This window comes from Lepisosteus oculatus, chromosome 11 (genome assembly GCF_040954835.1).
Source record: "Lepisosteus oculatus isolate fLepOcu1 chromosome 11, fLepOcu1.hap2, whole genome shotgun sequence".
NCBI classification, from domain to species: domain Eukaryota; kingdom Metazoa; phylum Chordata; class Actinopteri; order Semionotiformes; family Lepisosteidae; genus Lepisosteus; species Lepisosteus oculatus.
Window position 1 is genome coordinate 29,514,666 of NC_090706.1, and position 20,360 is coordinate 29,535,025.

At 56.9% G+C, this 20,360-nt stretch overlaps 1 protein-coding gene across 2 annotated transcripts; it reads left to right on the forward strand.

Moving 5' to 3' along the window:
- Positions 1-174: 174 nt before the first annotated feature.
- On the forward strand, positions 175-16,747 carry gfra3 (GDNF family receptor alpha 3). 2 transcript variants are annotated; one of them, XM_069196046.1, is made up of 8 exons: positions 175-1,238; positions 8,902-9,180; positions 10,041-10,142; positions 10,876-11,221; positions 12,696-12,805; positions 13,662-13,796; positions 14,816-14,940; positions 15,746-16,747. In XM_069196046.1, the coding sequence occupies exons 1-8, from the start codon at positions 1,106-1,108 to the stop codon at positions 15,911-15,913; spliced, it is 1,398 nt and encodes a 465-aa protein (XP_069052147.1). In that variant the 5' UTR covers positions 175-1,105; the 3' UTR covers positions 15,914-16,747. The 2 variants fall into 2 exon arrangements, with proteins under 2 accessions (XP_069052147.1, XP_069052148.1); XM_069196047.1 differs by having other exon boundaries at positions 178-1,238; positions 10,041-10,133.
- The last annotated feature ends 3,613 nt before the right edge of the window (positions 16,748-20,360 follow it).

The following is a 20,360-nucleotide window of genomic DNA, read 5'->3' on the forward strand; positions in this document are numbered from 1 at the left end:
GCCAGGGCGAGCAGCGACCGCGGCGCTCGCTTCCCGCGCCGTTTCGAACAAACCGTGATTAATTACAGTTTAATTACAGAGCGCGGGTTTGATTGTTTGGAGCAATATTCTGCGCCCGCCACCCTCCTCTTCCTCTCTCACCCGTCTGTCGCCTCTCCCCCCGTTTTCTGTAACTTTGAAGATGTCGTGTATTCAGATGAAAACGGCGCCGCTTTGTGTGCTCTCTCTCCTGAGCCCGGCTGCTCATTCGCTGTTTTCGCGAATTGCCGTTTCGCCGGCGCGGTACATCTGTCACAGCTCAGCCCCCGAGTGTGCGCGTTATGATAAGACTTCATCCCAGAGACAGACTCGCACACGGCCAAAAATCAAAGGACCTTTCGCGCACACACACACACACCCCAGAGCGACACAGCGAAGGAGGGAGAGATTCTGCACAAAAATGAACAGGTCAACCCCCCCCACTCACAGACACGCAAATAAAATAGCCTGTTCTCGAGGGAGCAGGAAGGAGGGTGACTGTCTCTCCCTTACCCTCAAAACACAACACACACAGAATACAACTCGCTCCTGAGCAGAATAAACTCTTCTCTCGGGTGTCTTGGAGTATCCAGACAGTCGCTCTCCTCTCTCTCTCTCTCTCTCGCTCTCTCTCCGCCGGCCGGGCCAATCACGGCGAGCCACCGCGTGTCAAATGCGCGTGCACGGGCTCCTCGCGCAGCCAGTGCGCTCGGCAAGGCAGTGGCGGCGCGAGGCGCTCGGGCGACTCTGCAGGGCTACCGGGGCGAGATCACGAGCCCGCTGGGCGCGCACGGACTGTCCGCGAGCTGGAGAGCGACTGGGGGACCCGTGCCTTTCGGGACACACACGGTGTTTCCCTCTGTGTGTGTTTGTCACTGTGTGTGTTGATGAAGAGAGACTCCCGCAGTCTGGCTTTGCCCTGGAAAAGAGAAGTTGGACTTTGAAGTGATGATCCGCGTCTTGTGAGGATTCTCGGGCTTCGCGAGCCGCTCTGGCCGAGTGACCCCAGGAGGCTGCCACCCCGTCCCAGCGGCGCTCCCCGCAGCGCAGGGCTCCCCCCCGGATCTTCCTGACGCCCCCCGGCTGCATGCGCTCGCGGGGGTGGGCGCGCGAGGGGAGCCGGAGAGCGGGTCCGCTCGCGCCGCTGGCCCGGCCCTCGCCCCCCCGGAAGATGCTGCTCCTGGGGGTCCTGGGGGCTCTCGTGAGCGTCTGCGTGCGCGGTAAGTGGCTGGGTGCCCCAGCGTCTCCGCCGGTACCTGCGCGCCGCCGGGGGACTCGTGTCTCCCGCTCGGGTTCAACAGACCCCCGTCCCGCCGCGAGTGGGCTCTCTGAGCCACGGGCACGGGTTCGTTTTCCCGTGTGGATGTCGCGCTTCAGCCCGGGGGGGGAGAGACGCGTAATTTATCTCAGTCTCGTCCCCTGACCGTGTGGACCGACAGCCTCACACAGCTCGGACCCGGGTCCGAGGGCTCCCCGGGGGAACACAGGGGCTCTGCGGGAGAAGAGGGGCTGGGACGGAGCGGGGTCCTGGGGCTGCGAGTGTCCCCCAAATCGTCTGTTTCTAACAGTTTCTAACGGGGGGGGGGCAGGGCAGGTGGGCAGGTGGGGAGCAGGGTGGGAGGGCAGGTGGGGAGCAGGGTGGGAGGGCAGGAGGGGAGCAGGGCAGGTGGGCTGCAGGGCAGGAAGGCAGGAGGGCAGGAGGGCAGGGTGTTCTGTCCGTGACCCTGCCCGGCCCTTCCGCCGCGCCTGTGCGACAGTGAAGGTTTTATGACACCCCGCGAGCTGAGCTCAGCGCGGGTCAGCAGCTCGAGCCAGCCTGCGACGGTGCGGTCCAAGTCCGCGCGTGACAGCCTGATATACGACCGTGCGCGAGGAGTGAGATGACGATGCCTGTCGATGACATCATCCCCAAGGTCTTCAAAACAATTATCTCCGTCCGCTCGAGAGAAGGGGGGGACGGGAGGACAAAACTTTGGCTCATCGTGGGCTTTGCTCCAGTCTCTCGCACGCGCGCCTTTATCCGTTGTTCCCCCTTCCGAGCTGCAACTTCTTCAGGCAGGAAATCGCACACTTCCCGGGAGTCAGTGGGAAAGTTTGGAAAAGAAGAGAAGCGGCTGCCGCCCGCGGGCTGTCACAGGGCAGTTGGGCTCTCGCGGGGCGACGTCTTTCACGCCGGGGGGCGGCTCTGGCGGTGCCGTCATCTAGCGGGCGCGCTGACGGCCGCTGATGTTTGTGTCGTCTTACCTCACCGCGCGGCGTTCCCGGCACCCCTGACGTCATTGTGTTCCGGGCGACCGACCCCCCCCCCCCGGTGAGAGGGCTCCGCTCCTCCCTGTTCCCGACACCCACCACTCTTGGCGAACAGGGTTCGGCTCCGGGCCGGCGGCACCTCCGACAGGAACCCGCAATAACCGCCCCCCGCTCTCCCTTGTCTGCGCACAGACAGAGGAAGAGCCGGGATCCCTCGTCTAACTGAAACGGCTTCAGGCGCGCTGAAACATGACGTCAGTCTGGGTCAGCGCCTCCTGGAGAAGGTTCTGTTGCTCAGGAACCAGTCCAGGGAAGAGAACCTGATCCGCTGAGAGCAGTAAGGGGTGTCCCACACTGGACCTGTACAGGCTGTCAAACTGCAGGGAACAGGAGACACGTCTTTACACAGAGGGTGGTGGGAGTGTGGAACAAGCTGCCCGGCCATGTAAATGCCGATACCCTGGAGTCTTTCCAGAAACAGTTGGCGGAGGCCCTAACAATACGAACGACCAGACCAGCGTTTGACACTGTTCTTGTGCTTTTCTGTCAGCTCTTGAGAGTGTGTGAGTGTGCCATTGTATGATTGTGTGGTGTTGCTTGTGTATGCATGGGTGTGTGTGTATGGTGGTCTCTGTGCATATGTATATGTGTATATAAATGTGTGTGTGATTGTGACTCAGAGTGTGGCCCATGTTTGGGGGAGTGTGTGCATGTGTGTGAGTATATGATTGTGTATGACTGTGTGTGTGAATGTATGTGTGTGTGTATGAGTGTTTGTTAGTGTATTACTGAGTTTGTGTGAGTCTATATGCATATGTGGGTGGGTGGGTGTATGTTTTTGACTGTGTGTGTGAGTGTATATGTGTACGTGTGTGTATGACTGTGTGTGTGAGTGTATCATTGTGAGCATGTGTGTGGTGTCCAGCCCTGGTCCTGCAGGTCTGAGGGGTCACCCTTAACTCTGCAGTTTCTGCCCCCTGGAGCACTAATCTCCCTCTGACCCCTGGAGCACAGAGCTCAGAGATCGGCTGACCTGCAGACCCTGCACCACCACAGCTGACCGCTCCGGTTTAATTCAACCAATTAACAGTCGGGTGACATTAAACAGCCAACGAGCAGAGGCTGAAGCAAGCTCGGGGGAGACCAGACCTGCCCCGCGACCCGCCACAGAGAGCGCGCGCTCTCCGGGCTCGGGCGAAGCGTGTCCCGCGAGCCGGCGTTTCCTCGCGCCGCCACGAGGAGGAGCGCTGCCTCGCCGCCGTCAGCGCGCGGCGGTCGCTGTTGCCAGGCCCGCGGATTAGACACCGATCCGGGCTCCTGCTGTGGATTTCCTCTGAAGTCGTGGGCTGCGGCTTTTCTTTTTTTTTTTTTTTGGCCGGGGGAGGTTTAGATGTGTTGAAAATCTTGGATTCGCGTGCTTTGTGTGATTAAACAGCGGGTCGTGTGGAGCGGCGCGAGGGACCACTCCCCCCGTGAGCACACAATGAGGAAAAGCACCCCCCCCGCCGCCTCCGGGTGTCGCCTGGTGTCGCCTTGTGTTTGCAGTTTAATTCGCTCGCCTGGCTGCAGGTGTGCTGGGGGAAAGGCGCTCTGCTCCCTCCCGGAGAACAAAATATTGACATTCACCCCTCCCCCCGCAGCGAGCAGGTGGGCCGGGGCAGGTAAACAACAGAGGCCGCCTGCACGCGAGCTGGCTGCGCTCGCGACAAGCGCTGGCGCTGCTGTTCCTGCGCGAGGCTGGCACGCGCTGGGGTTCCCGTCATGCCCGCGGGAAGACGAGCGGCACCTCGCGCTTGACAGCTCGCGCTGGCCGGCGCTGTGCCCCCTGGTTCGCGGTCCCCTTGCCGGGCCCGTGTGCGAGAGACGCGCCTCTTCGATCGCTTTTTGTTCCTTGCATGTTAAATGTGGGCTTAATTCTGGGGCTTTTACTGAAGCAGCCTCAGCCAAGCTCTTTCTTTCGGGGGTGACACACCAGTGTCTCGCCTGGGATTTGAACCTGCAACTCCCCAAATCCCTCTCCTGATTCCTGCCCGCTGTGCTCCACTGCTGCCTTTCCCAGCGTGCTGTGCTCCAGCCGTCCTGGCCAGTGCCGGCCTGCGAGGCCACTATCTTACACTCGTCCCTGCGGGCGACTGTGTGAGTGTGAACGTGCACTAGTGCTGCAAGGGGGAGCTGCGCACTGGTGCGAGACGCAGGTACTCGAAGGTCACCCCTCCCCCCTTTCCTTTCCTTTGAAGCGCCTGAGCTCTTTGGGAAAACCTTCCTGACACCGGCCCTGGGCCTCGGCCTGCTGTCGCTGAAAGAGGCCCCGCTCCCTGGGATCTGTCGTCGGCTCTGGCGCCCGGCGGGGCCGCCTGGAGCCAGCTGGCCCTGGGAGAGCTGTCCTGCCCCTCCCCCTGCGGCCCCTGCTCCAGCAGCCCCCCTCCTCGCCCGGCTCTGTGACCGGCAAACCACCTTGCACCAAAGGGAGCATGCTCCAACACTCCGACGCCTGGGAGAGCTCAGGCCTGTGCGCCCCGTGCAGGGCCTGATGCAGAGGCTGGTGATGTTTACGTGGGGGGCTCGGGGGGGGAGTGGAGTGTGAAAGTGATCGGCACTCTGCCCTTGTCTGCAGCGAGCGGTCTGGGCAGGTGGGCCAGCTCCGTGCGTCTCGCCGCTGTCACCCGAGTCCAGAGGGCGGCCTTGAGCGATTCGTCGCGGCCTTGACTGCGCAGCTCACGGCCCCGCGGCTGCCTGGGGCGCCAGCTGGGCTCAACTTTTAACTCACACTCTGGTGTGGGAACTGCTGGGAAAATCCATTAGGAACCTCCAGTCCGAGTGCTACACAATCTTAACATTGAGGCTACAGTCCCAGTGCAGTAGAACAGTCCTGTTACAACAGGAGCTACAGTCCCAGTACAGTAGAACAGTCCTGTTACAACAGGAGCTACAGTCCCAGTGCAGTAGAACAGTCCTGTTACAATAGGAGCTACAGTCCCAGTACAGTAGAACAGTCCTGTTACAACAGGAGCTACAGTCCCAGTACAGTAAAACAGTCTGATCCAGTGTCTGGCGGGGAGTGTGGAGAGAGCAGTCTTGCTGCTGTGATTAGTCTCTGGGTCTGCGACCTTAACCTCTGCAGGATTTTTAAACCATAAAACCATCAGGTTTGCCTCACGGCTTTCTATAAATCCCAGGCGATTAAGAAATCAATACTACGCATTAAGATTCGCTATTATAGGTATAAATTTCTTCAAAGTCATTTACCCTCTGTCTGTCTGCCTCTCTTCTCAATGTTTCTTTCGTTCACTCCCTCCTTCTCTCATTCCTCTTTACAGAAAATCATGTCCTCTCTGTATTCTGTAGCACTACGACATCAGCTAGCTAAATATTACACTGTATCCATTGCTTTTATTGCATTAGCATAAGTCCCAGTGCACAGCAGTCTGATCCACTCCAGGCTTTACAGTGCTGTCAGTCACACTCCCAGTGCACAGCAGTGTGATCCAGTCCGGGATGTACTAGCTGCTAGGCTCTAGCACAGAAACAATGCCAGGTGCAGGAGATTTCAGTCCTGGCTTATGGCTTTAAGTAACTTGGTCTTGACAGATGTGTGGAATTATCACTGCTTGTTTGTTAGTGCAGAGTGCTCTTTGTTTGCCTTCAGTATTTCATCAGCGCAGCTCTGTAGAAGAGCCACACCTCTGGTGAAGCCCAGATGGCAATGGGGTGGGAACCAGGCATCAGGTCTGCCCGTGGACTGGAGTTCAGGACTGGAGTTCAGGAGGACTGGTGCTCCCAGACACCAGCTCTGCCTGTAGACTAGAGTTCAGGAGGACTGGTGCTCCCAGGCAGTAGAGAGACACCAGCTCTGCCTGTAGACTGGAGTTCAGGAGGACTGGGGCTCCCAGGCAGTAGAGAGACACCAGCTCTGCCTGTAGACTGGAGTTCAGGAGGACTGGGGCTCCCAGGCAGTAGAGAGACACCAGCTCTGCCTGTAGACTGGAGTTCAGGAGGACTGGTGCTCCTCAACAGTAGAGAGACCCCAGCTCTGCCTGTAGACTGGAGTTCAGGAGGACTGGGGCTCCCAGGCAGTAGAGAGACACCAGCTCTGCCTGTAGACTGGAGTTCAGGAGGACTGGTGCTCCTCCACAGTAGAGAGACCCCAGCTCTGCCTGTAGACTGGAGTTCAGGAGGACTGGGGCTCCCAGGCAGTAGAGAGACACCAGCTCTGCCTGTAGACTGGAGTTCAGGAGGACTGGTGCTCCTCCACAGTAGAGAGACACCAGCTCTGCCTGTAGACTGGAGTTCAGGAGGTCTGGTTCTGGTCTGGAGTTCAGGAGGACTGGGGCTCCCAGGCAGTAGAGAGACACCAGCTCTGCCTGTAGACTGGAGTTCAGGAGGACTGGTGCTCCTCCATAGTAGAGAGACAGCAGCTCTGCCTGTAGACTGGAGTTCAGGAGGACTGGTGCTCCTCCACAGTAGAGAGACAGTAGCTCTGCCTGTAGACTGGAGTTCAGGAGGACTGGTGCTCCTCCACAGTAGAGAGACACCAGCTCTGCCTGTAGACTGGAGTTCAGGAGGACTGGGGCTCCCGGGCAGTAGAGAGACACCAGCTCTGCCTGTAGACTGGAGTTCAGGAGGACTGGGGCTCCCAGGCAGCAGAGAGACACCAGCTCTGCCTGTAGACTGGAGTTCAGGAGGACTGGGGTTCCCAGGCAGTAGAGAGGCATCATTCCAGGCGGTGGGGTGTGTGTGGAGGGTGTGTAGAGGGGGGTGTGGAGGTGGTGTGGAGGGTGTGTAGAGGGGTGTGTGGAGGGTGTATAGGGATGTGTGTGTGTTTATAGATTGGTGTGTGCGGAAGGGCAGTATGCCTGTTTTCTTTAAATCATAGAAGAAATGATGGTTCAATTTTGTAAAAAAATAATTTAAGGCAAATGCATAATTGATTTTTTTACATAAATCCAAATCAAAGAGGTGTGGAGGAAGGTTAATTTAGCTAAGTGCTGTATAAACATGCAATATATACTTCATATGTTTATTTATTTCCAGAAACATATTTATGAGATCGTTCGCGCTGACATCCTGTTTTTCCTTCTCGGAGTACATAATCAACCTTGTTTACAATAAAACTTGGCTAAAATGGCTCATTAAAAAAATCAAAATTCTTCAAACTCCCCTTCCTGGAGCAGGGTGAGCAGTTGGATCTTGCTTGTCCTTCACATCAGACGGGCACTGTTGGGTCTCCTGCCCTCATAGTCCTAGTGTCCTAGTGTCCTGATGTCCTCTTGTCAGAATGTCTGTGTCCTCATGCAGGAATGTGTGAATGTCCCAGTGTCCTTGTGTAACAAAGTGTGAATGTCCCAATGTCCTTGTGACACAATGTGTGAATGTCCCAGTGTCCTTGTGTCAGAACATGTGAATGTCCCAGTGTCCTTGTGACACAATGTGTGAATGTCCCAGTGTCCTTGTGTAACAATGTGGGAATGTCCCAGTGTCCTTGTGACACAATGTGTGAATGTCCCAGTGTCCTTGTGTCAGAACATGTGAATGTCCCAGTGTCCTTGTGACACAATGTGTGAATGTCCCAGTGTCCTTGTGTCAGAACATGTGAATGTCCCAGTGTCCTTGTGTCACAATGTGTGAATGTCCCAGTGTCCTTGTGTCAGAACATGTGAATGTCCCAGTGTCCTTGTGTCACAATGTGTTAATGTCATACTGTTTCTGTGACACGTCTGTGTGAACGTCCTCATATTTTTACATCGCAATATTCTAGTGTCCTGATGTAGGTTCTTAGACTGTATCCTCTATCCTACAGGCATAGCTGGTCAGTGCTGCTATCTTCCAATTCTTGGGTCCTAAATCTTGGGGACCTGTCTGTGTGGAGTTTGCATGTTTCCCCCCTGTTCGTTTAGGGTTTCTCTGTGGCTCTGGTTTCCTCCCGCTTCCCAGAGACATGCGGCTGGGTGTGACTGTCCACTCTTAACTGACCCTCCCAGAGACGTGCAGCTGGGTGTGACTGTCCACTCTCAACTGACCCTCCCAGAGACGTGCAGCTGGGTTTGACTGTCCACTCTCAACTGACCCTCCCAGAGACCTGCGGCTGGGTGTGACTGTCCACTCTCAACTGACCCTCCCAGAGACGTGCAGCTGGGTGTGACTGTCCACTCTCAACTGACCCTCCCAGAGACCTGCGGCTGGTGTGACTGTCCACTCTCAACTGACCCTCCCAGAGACCTGCGGCTGGGTGTGACTGTCCACTCTCAACTGACCCTCCCAGAGACCTGCGGCTGGGTTTGACTGTCCACTCTCAACTGACCCTCCCAGAGACGTGCAGCTGGGTTTGACTGTCCACTCTCAACTGACCCTCCCAGAGACCTGCGGCTGGGTGTGACTGTCCACTCTCAACTGACCCTCCCAGAGACCTGCGGCTGGGTTTGACTGTCCACTCTCAACTGACCCTCCCAGAGACGTGCAGCTGGGTTTGACTGTCCACTCTCAACTGACCCTCCCAGAGACCTGTGGCTGGGTGTGACTGTCCACTCTCAACTGACCCTCCCAGAGACCTGCGGCTGGGTGTGACTGTCCACTCTCAACTGACCCTCCCAGAGACCTGCAGCTGGGTGTGACTGTCCCCGGTGTGTCTCCTCGCAGGTAGTGGCGTCCTGGCGACTCAGCTGCTGCCCCCTGCGGACTGCGTGGAGGCGGAGGAGCTGTGCGCCTCGGAGCCCCGGTGCCAGACCAGCTACCACGTGCTGGAGTACTGCGCCTCCGAGGAGGCCGTGGCCCCCCTGGGCCCCGACGCCCGGCGGGAGTGCGTGGCGGCGGAGGCCGCGTTGCTCCACAGCCCCCTGCTGGCCTGCAAGTGTCAGCGCGGCACCCGGAAGGAGGAGCAGTGCCTGCGGGTCTACTGGACAGTCCGCTACTCGCAGGGTGAGAGCCGGCCCCGCCCCCCGCCCCGCGCCCCTGGCCAATCACCCGCCGGCACGGGGGCGGGGCCAGTGGCGCACGGGTGCCGCTCAGCCGGTCCGTCCCCGCTGGTGTCACTGGTGCGGGAGGCTGGTGCTGGCACTGCCCTCTTCGGAACCAGACCCCAGGGGTGCGTTAGTCGCAGCTGATCTGCCGCCAGCGGGCGTTTGGACCTCAGTCACCGTTCATTCGTGGGTCAAGTGGGGAGGATGACGTCATTAACGGGCTAATTGGATAATTGGTGAAGGGCGAGAGTCTCAGACTCACGTGGGTTTCAGTATGTAACGGGCTTGGCGCTGATCGTTGGTGCTGAGGGCTGTCAGAGCAGGGCTCCGCCTGTGTGTAGTGCAGAGCCTGGTTTCGCCGTGTCTGTCGGGCTCTGTGCTGGGGCCTCACCGCGTCGCCCTGTCACAGCCCGCCCTGCCGGTCTGAAGAGGAGCGCGCGGCGAGGTCCGCAGCCATCCCAGCTCTCCCAGCTCTCCCAGCTCAGACTGCAACGGCGCTTTACGGCTCGTCCTTAACGAGGGGACGGGGGGCTGTGAGAAAACCGGCAGGGCACTGCATCTTGCCGGCTGACTCCAAAGTTCTGTGTGTGTGTGTGTGGGGCTGCCTGGTGAGCTGGTACCCGGTAATCTCTGGGGTACCTGGGCAGGTGTGTCAGTGAGTGTCCTGACCTCCCGGGCTGGCAGGGCCGAGAGCACCGAGGTCTCCGAGACCACCGGGACCTGAAGGAGGAGAGCGCGGCTCTCGGAAATGCGACGCGAGAGCTGGGGGCGTGGCCAGCGCAGTGCTGCACTAACGCGCCTGTCCTGTCTGCCGCCCAGGGTACTACGAGTACGAGGCCTCGCCCTACGAGGAGACGGAGGCGCAGAGCCGCTGGAGCAGTCCTGCTGTCCGCATGGCCCCCATCGTGTCAGGTGAGTCAGGTGAGCTTTCTGTCAGGAGACTCTCCCCTGTCTCACCCCCATCCTCTCCCCCTCCCTGTGTCACTCTCCCCTGTCTCATCCCATCCTCTTCCCCTCCCTGTCTCACTCTCCCCGTCTCACCCCATCCTCTCCCCTCTGCCCTGTCTCACTCTCCCCTGTCTCACCCCATCCTCTCCCCCTCCCTGTCTCACTCTCCCCTGTCTCACCCCATCCTCTCCCCCTCCCTGTCTCACTCTCCCCTGTCTCACCCCATCCTCTCCCCCTCCCTGTCTCACTCTACCTTGAATTACCCCATCCTTTCCTCTCTTTCTCTCTTCCTCTTCCTCCATCATCCTCTCCCTCCCTCTTCCTCTCTCTCTCCCTACCTCTGTCTCACTGCGTCTCACTGCGTCTCCCTCTGTCTCACTGCGTCTCCCTCTGTCTCCCTCTGTCTCCCTCTGTCTCACTGCGTCTCCCTCTGTCTCACTGCGTCTCCCTCTGTCTCCCTCTGTCTCACTGCGTCTCCCTCTGTCTCCCTCTGTCTCACTGTGTCTCCCTCTGTCTCACTGTGTCTCCCTCTGTCTCCCTCTGTCTCACTGCGTCTCACTGCATCTCCCTCTGTCTCACTGCGTCTCCCTCTGTCTCCCTCTGTCTCCCTCTGTCTCACTGTGTCTCCCTCTGTCTCCCTCTGTCTCACTGCGTCTCACTGCGTCTCCCTCTGTCTCACTGCGTCTCCCTGCGTCTCTCTGCTCAGGCTCCACCCTGCCCCTGGACAGTCAGAACCAGTGCCTGAAGGCGGCGCAGGACTGCGGGCTGTACGAGAAGTGTGGGGCCCTGCGCTCCGAGTACGTGCTGGCCTGCACCAAGCGCGCGCCCAGCTCCTCGCACTGCAACCGGCAGAAGTGCCACCGCGCGCTGCGCCGCTTCCTGGAGCGCGTGCCCGAGGAGTACGTCCTGGCCGTGCTCTTCTGCCGCTGCTCCACCACGCTGTGCGGAGAGCGCCGCCGCAAGACCATCGTGCCGTCCTGCTCCTACGAGGAGAGGGAGAAACCCAACTGCCTCAGCCTGCAGGGCTACTGCATGAGGGACGACCTCTGTAGGTGAGAGAGTCCAGCACACGGACACAGCCCAGTCACAGGGCTCTAGACTCTTCCGGTCCCTGTGGAGTCCAGCACACTGACACAGCCCAGTCACAGGCTCTGGACTCTTCCAGTCCCTGTGGAGTCCAGTACACTGACACAGCCCAGTCACAGGGCTCTGGACTCTTCTAGTCCCTGTGGAGTCCAGGACACTGACACAGCCCAGTCACAGGGCTCTGGACTCTTCTAGTCCCTGTGGAGTCCAGTACACTGACACGGCCCAGTCACAGGGCTCTAGACTCTTCTAGTCCCTGTGGAGTCCAGGACACTGACACAGCCCAGTCACAGGCTCTAGACTCTTCTAGTCCCTGTGGAGTCCAGTACACTGACACAGCCCAGTCACAGGGCTCTGGACTCTTCTAGTCCCTGTGGAGTCCAGCACACTGACACAGCCCGGTCACAGGGCTCTGGACTCTTCTAGTCCCTGTGGAGTCCAGTATACTGACACAGCCCAGTCACAGGCTCTGGACTCTTCTAGTCCCTGTGGAGTCCAGTACACTGACACAGCCCAGTCACAGGGCTCTGGACTCTTCTAGTCCCTGTGGAGTCCAGCACACTGACACAGCCCGGTCACAGGGCTCTGGACTCTTCTAGTCCCTGTGGAGTCCAGTATATTGACACAGCCCAGTCACAGGCTCTGGACTCTTCTAATCTCTGTGGAGTCCAGTACACCGACACGGCCCAGTCACAGGGCTCTAGACTCTCCCAGTCCCTGTGGAGTCCAGGACACTGACACAGCCCAGTCACAGGGCTCTAGACTCTCCCAGTCCCTGTGGAGTCCAGGACACTGACACAGCCCAGTCACAGGGCTCTAGACTCTTCTAGTCCCTGTGGAGTCCAGTACACTGACACAGCCCAGTCACAGGCTCTAGACTCTTCTAGTCCCTGTGGAGTCCAGTACACTGACACAGCCCAGTCACAGGGCTCTAGACTCTTCTAGTCCCTATGGAGTCCAGTACACTGACACAGCCCAGTCACAGGGCTCTGGACTCTTCTAATCTCTGTGGAGTCCAGGACACTGACACGGCCCAGTCACAGGGCTCTGGACTCTTCTAGTCCCTGTGGAGTCCAGCACACCGACACAGCCCAGTCACAGGCTCTAGACTCTTCTAGTCCCTGTGGAGTCCAGTACACTGACACAGCCCAGTCACAGGCTCTGGACTCTTCTAGTCCCTGTGGAGTCCAGTATACTGACACAGCCCATTCACAGGCTCTGGACTCTTCTAGTCCCTGTGGAGTCCAGGACACTGACACAGCCCAGTCACAGGGCTCTAGACTCCTCCAGTCCCTGTGGAGTCCAGCACACTGACACAGCCCAGTCACAGGGCTCTAGACTCTTCCAGTCCCTGTGGAGTCCAGTACACTGACCCAGTCAGTCCCAGTCACAGGCTCTAGACTCTTCCCTGAGGAGTCACAGTTTCTGTGTGTGTTGTAGGGCCAGACTGGCAGATTTCCAGCGCCACTGTCAGCCGTCGGCCCTGTCCGCCTCTGGCTGTGTCAGAGAGAGTGGAGCTGCCTGTCTCCGGTCCTACATCGGCCTGATAGGTGAGGAGGGGAGGGGCATGTAGTTTCGGAAAGGGGAAAGCAGGGTGAGAGAGGGGCTGGAGATTGGGGAGAGAGGCTGAGGATTGGGGTGAGGATTCGGGAGAGAGGGTGAGGATTGGGGAGCAGGAGAGGGAGAGGGGGTGAGGATTGGGGAGAGAGGGTGAGGATTGGGGTGAGGATTGGGGAGAGAGGCTGAGGATTGGGGTGAGGATTGGGGAGAGAGGGTGAGGATTGGGGTGAGGATTGGGGAAAGGGAGAGGAAGGGTGAGAGGTTGTGAAGGAGAGAGGTGAAGAGTGGGCAGGGTGGCTCTGTGGCTCAGGATCTCCGCCTGTGGCTGGAAGGTTGTTGGTTCGTACCCTGCGGCCTGCACAGGAATCCTACTCCCTTGGGCCCCTGAGCAAGGCCCTTAACCCCAACTGCACCAGGGGCGCTGTATAAATGACTGATCCTGCGCTCTGACCCCCAGCTTCTCTCCCTGTCTCATGGAGAGCAAGCTGGGGTATGCAAAAAGACAAATTCCTAGTACAAGAAATTGTATATGGCCAATAAAGTGATCTTAGAGGCTTGGTGGAGAAACGCTGAGATCATGGCTCCACCAGCTGTGAGTGGGGGCTCCAGGCAGGTGTCCTGACACACAGGGAGCTCTGCTCCGCTGTGGATATTGGTCTGACAGAAAGGGCCTGCAGCCGAGCAAGACTTCAAACAGGCAGCGCAGGGGAGGAGCTGAGGGGCTGCGGGCCACGGGCTGGGGCAGCTGGCTGGCGCACTGATCCCTGAGCCTGACTGATCAGAGTTAACACCTCCTGACTCCTTCTCTTCCTCTCTCCCTATGTCTCTATCTCTCTCCTCTCTCAGGCACGATCATGACCCCCAACTACATCAGTAACAGCAGTGACGTGGTGTCCCAGTGGTGTACCTGTGAGGGCAGTGGGAACCAGTGGCAGGACTGTGAGAGAGTCCTCCGCATGTTCACCAGCAACGCCTGTCTGCGTGAGTCCAGCTGTCTGCATATGAATGTCTCTGTCTGTATCTGCCTGTGTGTGAGTCTCTGTCTGTATCTGCCTGTGTGTGAGTCTCTCTCTCTGTCTGTATCTGCCTGTGTGTGAGTCCCTCTCTCTGGCAGTATCTGCCTGTGTGTGAGTCTCTCTCTCTGGCAGTATCTGCCTGTGTGTGAGTCTCTCTCTGTCTGTATCTGCCTGTGTGTGAGTCTCTCTCTCTGGCAGTATCTGCCTGTGTGTGAGTCTCTCTCTGTCTGTATCTGCCTGTGTGTGAGTCCCTCTCTCTGGCAGTATCTGCCTGTGTGTGAGTCTCTCTCTGTCTGTATCTGCCTGTGTGTGAGTCCCTCTCTCTGTCTGTATCTGCCTGTGTGTGAGTCCCTCTCTCTGGCAGTATCTGCCTGTGTGTAAGTCCCTCTCTCTGGCAGTATCTGCCTGTTTGTGGGTCTCTCTCTCTGGCAGTATCTGCCTGTGTGTGGGTCTCTCTGTCTGTATCTGCCTGTGTGTGTGTCTCTCTGTCTGTATCTGCCTGTGTGTGGGTCTCTCTCCCTTTTGGTGTTTGCCTGTGTGACTGTGTATGTGTCTCTCGCTCTGTTTCTGTGTATGTGTCTCAGTCTGCATGTCTGCCTCTCTGTCCGTTTATCTCTGTCAATGTCACTTACACTTATTTATTGTTCTCTAAAAAATATTTATTGTCCTGGTTATAACTATTTATTATGTACTATTTTGTGATATTATGTCCACATTGTGTGGTGCTGTCTCTTGTATTGTGTCGTATGCTGTACTGTGCATGTCCTGAGAGAGCAGCTAAGAATTCCATTGTATGTAAATGTACATATGGCACATAGACTTCTCTTTCTCTCTCCTTGTATCCATCAGTGTGTCTCCCTCAAGGTAAACATATGTGTGTTTGTCTCTCCCTCTATTTGTTGGTATGAGTGCATGTGTATTGATCAAAGACTGTGATAGTGTTGGCTTCCTGTAACTCTGCTCTGTATGTCTGTCGATCGTCAGGGAATGCAATCACCTCTCTGGGCAGCTCCGCCCCCCGGCCTGTGGAGAGCACAACCCCTCCTCCCACCCGGATCTCCCTCCGAGTCCAGCAGAACAATGACATCATCCTGCCAGACCTAGCCAAGGTCAGTGGGCACTGGACTTACTAACACTGCACCCCAAGATCCACACCAATCTCTCCCTCACAGAGTGCAAATAGATAACTCTCACTCAACACGAGTTACTGACTGCTTGGTTAGTGACTGCTCCTGACACAGGGGCGGGGCTCCCACACGGGGGTGGGGCTGTTCTCCCCATGGGGGCGGGGCATCCCTTCCACATAGGCGGGGCATCTCTTCCACATGGGCGGGGCTGCTCCCATACGGGCGTGTCCTGCTGCAGTCCTGTGTACCACTGTAGTACCAGTTCAACATCACGTCTACAACCTGAACTCAATTCAGGTCTGGGCGTGCGTTGGACAAGTCTGCTTTCTGTAGCACGTTTTACCTCTCCAGTGAGCTAATGCTGCCAAACGACTTCCCTATGAATTATGTTGATAAACTCAACCAATAGCTCATTCCTGATGGAAAGGGTCTCTTCAGCTTCAGTCACTAGGGAACGCAGCAGGTCTGGCGATCTGCAGGCTCGTGCAGCCTGACTCCCTGGGCTGGGCAGCGTGCTGTCAGCCTGAGAGGATTAGCCTCAGGTGCTGGCAGGAGGCAGGACGTCAGTCAGGCTGCGCTAGAATTTATTTATTCATGCCCATCTGTCTCCCTCTCTCTCCTGATCTGTCTTTCCTTCTTCTCGTCTCTGTCCTCTATAACCCTTTCGTTCGGTCTCCCTCTCCCTGTCATTTTTCTGTCACTCCCTGACTCACTCCTCCCCTCTCACACTCTCTCACTCCCTCCTTCTTCCTGGCTCACTCCCCCCTTTTCTCTCTCCCTCCTGTAGGTGGAGGACGAAGAGGAAGATGATGACGAAGAGTTCAATGTCATCCCCCCGTACTCGGAGAAAGCCACTGAGTCCAACGCCCGGTCCGTAGCTCCAGGGCCCCACGGAGGGGACGTCCCCAAAACGCTGCTCCTGGGCGCTGTGCTGGTTCTTAGGGGTCTGGAATAGACACCCCCAAAACCACCAGGGCAGCAATGTGACTGTCACCCCGAAGGGGAGGGAGGGGAGAGAGGAGAGAGGAGAGAGACCACTTTTCTCCTCCTCTGTCTCTGGAGGTCTTCAAACACCCCGACAAAAAAATCTGTACATATCACTTCTCACCTCCTGCTTTCCTGGTCTGTTGGCGTTCGCTGTGGCGCTGTTGTGGCACGCTGGAGTCCTGCCAGAGGTGCTGGGCTGGACGCAGGAGCAGGCAGTGGCCTCTGTGTGGGGCGCTCCTACGCGGGCAGGAACAGCAGGTTTCTCCAGAGTGGGGGGCCTCTCCATGGAGATTGAGGTTCCCGGGACATTTACAGCCATGGAGAAGGAGGGCTTCACTGTCTTGTCAGCGCTTCAGGGCGGAAGTCCACTGGGAGAGTCTGGGACTGGGATACTGGCGGTCAGTCGGAGCAGGACTGAGCTGTAAGCCCATCCTGCCTCTGCTTACCCAGAGCAGCTCACCAGTCCCAGTCACACTCACACAGACCTGAGCACAGCCGGTACACATTCATACAGACCTGAACACTCACGCTCACACAGACCTGAGCAAAGCCGGTACACATTCATACAGACCTGAACACTCACGCTCACACAGACCTGAGCACAGCCGGTACACATTCATACAGACCTGAACACTCACGCTCACACAGACCTGAGCACAGCCGGTACACATTCATACAGACCTGAACACTCACGCTCACACAGACCTGAGCACAGCCGGTACACATTCATACAGACCTGAACACTCACGCTCACACAGACCTGAGCACAGCCGGTACACATTCATACAGACCTGAACACTCACGCTCACACAGACCTGAGCACAGCCGGTACACATTTATACAGACCTGAACACTCACGCTCACACAGACCTGAGCACAGCCGGTACACATTTATACAGACCTGAACACTCACGCTCACACAGACCTGAGCACAGCCGGTACACGTTCATACAGACCTGAACACTCACGCTCACACAGACCTGAGCACAGCTGGTACACGTTCATACAGACCTGAACACTCACACTCACACAGACCTGAGCACAGCCGGTACACATTCATACAGACCTGAACACTCACGCTCACACAGACCTGAGCACAGCCGGTACACATTCATACAGACCTGAACACTCACGCTCACACAGACCTGAGCACAGCCGGTACACATTCATACAGACCTGAGCACTCACGCTCACACAGACCTGAGCACAGCCGGTACACATTCATACAGACCTGAACACTCACGCTCACACAGACCTGAGCACAGCCGGTACACATTCATACAGACCTGAACACTCACGCTCACACAGACCTGAGCACAGCCGGTACACATTCATACAGACCTGAGCACTCACGCTCACACAGACCTGAGCACAGCCGGTACACATTTATACAGACCTGAACACTCACGCTCACACAGACCTGAGCACAGCCGGTACACATTTATACAGACCTGAACACTCACGCTCACACAGACCTGAGCACAGCCGGTACACGTTCATACAGACCTGAACACTCACGCTCACACAGACCTGAGCACAGCCGGTACACGTTCATACAGACCTGAACACTCACGCTCACACAGACCTGAGCACAGCCGGTACACGTTCATACAGACCTGAACACTCACGCTCACACAGACCTGAGCACAGCCGGTACACATTCATACAGACCTGAGCACTCACGCTCACACAGACCTGAGCACAGCCGGTACACATTTATACAGACCTGAACACTCACGCTCACACAGACCTGAGCACAGCCGGTACACATTTATACAGACCTGAACACTCACGCTCACACAGACCTGAGCACAGCCGGTACACGTTCATACAGACCTGAACACTCACGCTCACACAGACCTGAGCACAGCCGGTACACGTTCATACAGACCTGAACACTCACACTCACACAGACCTGAGCACAGCCGGTACACGTTCATACAGACCTGAACACTCACACTCACACAGACCTGAGCACAGCCGGTACACATTCATACAGACCTGAACACTCACACTCACACAGACCTGAGCACAGCCGGTACACATTCATACAGACCTGAACACTCACACTCACACAGACCTGAGCACAGCCGGTACACATTCATACAGACCTGAACACTCACGCTCACAGAGACCTGAGCACAGCCGGTACACATTCATACAGACCTGAACACTCACGCTCACACACACCTGAGCACAGCCGGTACACATTCATACAGACCTGAACACTCACACTCACACAGACCTGAGCACAGCCAGTACACATTCATACAGACTGAACACTCACACTCACACAGACCTGACCACATTGCTCCTACAGAACACACACTTTCTTACAGACCTGAATACATCACTGAACACACACACTCATATAAACCTGAGCACATTCCTGAACACATACACTCGCACATACTGTACCTGAGCACATCGTTGAACACACTCACTATATAGACTTAAGCACATCCCTGAAAAACCACACTCGCACAGACCTGAGCACATCACTGAACACTCACACACACAGTCCTGAGGACAGCCCTGAACACTCACACTCATATACACCTCAGGACATCCCTGAACACACATCTCCACACATGCATATATACCCTGCTGTGCAAAGCTCTCAGTCACTGAACTGTTCGCTCAGTCACTCTGCTCACTCAGTGATCAGGGTTCTGGACTTGTGACTGCATGGCTGCGGGTTCAAATCCCAGGGGAGGCACAGCTGGCGTACCCCTGAGGAAGGTACTTTACTCAGAATTACTCCAGGTTCCATTACTACATACATTGTGAGTCACAGGTCAGCCTCATTCATTAGTGGCAAGAAAGCTGGAGTGGTTCCAGAAAAGTCACCGACTGAGTATCTAGCCTGCCTCAGCGGGGTGTCATCTGTCTGAAAATCTGGGGCACCCTTGCCTGACGCTGGGGGTGCCTAGCCTGTTGCTCCCCGCTGATATAAGAGACTTAGCAGAGCCCCAGTACGCCAGAGGCAGGTGTGATTGGCTGTGAGCTCCTGCCTCGCCTCTGCAAGAGCAACTCTGTCTGAATCTGACCTTTGACCTATGGCCATGGAAACGAGACCTGGGTGCCGGGTCTTGCCTGGGAGGTGAACACAGAGGAAGGGCGAGCGCTGGCCCTCACACAGTGGCCTCAAAATGTTTGTGCGGGGGATGATCTTCCCATCTGCACCCCATTCCTCTCTGCACCCCTCTACCCCTTGACGTCCTCTGCGCGGAGACAGCCGGGCGTGCCCCAGATGTGGAGGGGTGACTCCACGCCCTGCCTGTTGCCCCTCCTCTGCGGGGCTTTTCTCGCACCGACAAAGCAGCACTCCTGTCCCAGCGGGGAGGTCAGGGGTCGGATGTGAACTCCCTGCCACTCTGATCTCCACTCTCAGACTCAGGGCGCAAACCGGCACATTCTGGCTTCTCTCATCGACAGGCAGCGAAGCTCTGCTTTCTAACTGCGGACTCCAGCCCTAAAGCTGTTCTCTCCGCTGTCTGGCGGCCAGTGGTCGTGCCCTCTCTCGGCCCGTCTGGAGGTGCCGTGAGCCAGGGAGACCGGCGAGTTTGGGATGGCGCAGAGCTGTGCTCAACTGAGCTGTACAGATCTGAGCTGTGCAGAACCAAACCAAGCTGTACAGATCTGAGCTGAGCTGAGCTGAGCTGTACAGATCTGAGCTGTGCAGAACCAAACCGAGCTGTACAGATCTGAGCTGAGCTGAGCTGTACAGATCTGAGCTGTGCAGAACCAAGCCGAGCTGTACAGATCTGAGCTAAGCTGAGCTGTACAGATCTGAGCTGAGTTGAGCTGTACAGATCTGAGCTGAGCTGAGCTGTACAGATCTGAGCTGTGCAGAACCAAGCTGAGCTGTACAGATCTGAGCTAAGCTGAGCTGTACAGATCTGAGCTGTGCAGATCTGAGCTAAGCTGAGCTGTACAGATCTGAGCTAAGCTGAGCTGTACAGATCTGAGCTGAGCTAAGGTGAGCTGTGCACATGTGGGCTGAGCTGTGCTGACCTGAAGAGATCTGAACTGTGCTGTGCAGATCTACCTGACTACAGATCTGAGCTGGGCTGTTGTGCTCTAGGCCGATGCGTATACATTCAGAGCTCCTCGCTTCATGCATGAGGTTCATCATTGGCCTAATTCCGCCGCTGTGTGCAGGTGTTGTCACAGGCCTGCGTCTATCCAAGGGCTGCTGTACAGACGTCAACAGAGCAAACAGTGAGCAATGCATTAAATTAATGCGCAGGTATGTCGTGCGGGGGAGTGTTGGAAGTTGATTCTGTTTCCTCAGTTTGACCGTCTGTCTAGGCTTTTTTCCATTTCGGGAGCTGACCCCTGACCCCTGTGTCACCCCCCAGATGACCCCTGACCCCTGCTGGGCGTCTGAAAACTACTCATTGCAGCTGAGA

Excerpts from the sequence above, each read along its gene's own strand:
- gfra3 (XM_069196046.1), top strand. The coding sequence starts at position 1,106 with ATGCGCTCGCGGGGGTGGGCGCGCGAGGGGAGCCGGAGAGCGGGTCCG. Across the intron at positions 11,222-12,695 it reads ATGAGGGACGACCTCTGTAG|GGCCAGACTGGCAGATTTCC; the intron begins GTGAGAGAGTCC and ends TGTGTGTTGTAG. Across the intron at positions 13,797-14,815 it reads CACCAGCAACGCCTGTCTGC|GGAATGCAATCACCTCTCTG; the intron begins GTGAGTCCAGCT and ends GTCGATCGTCAG.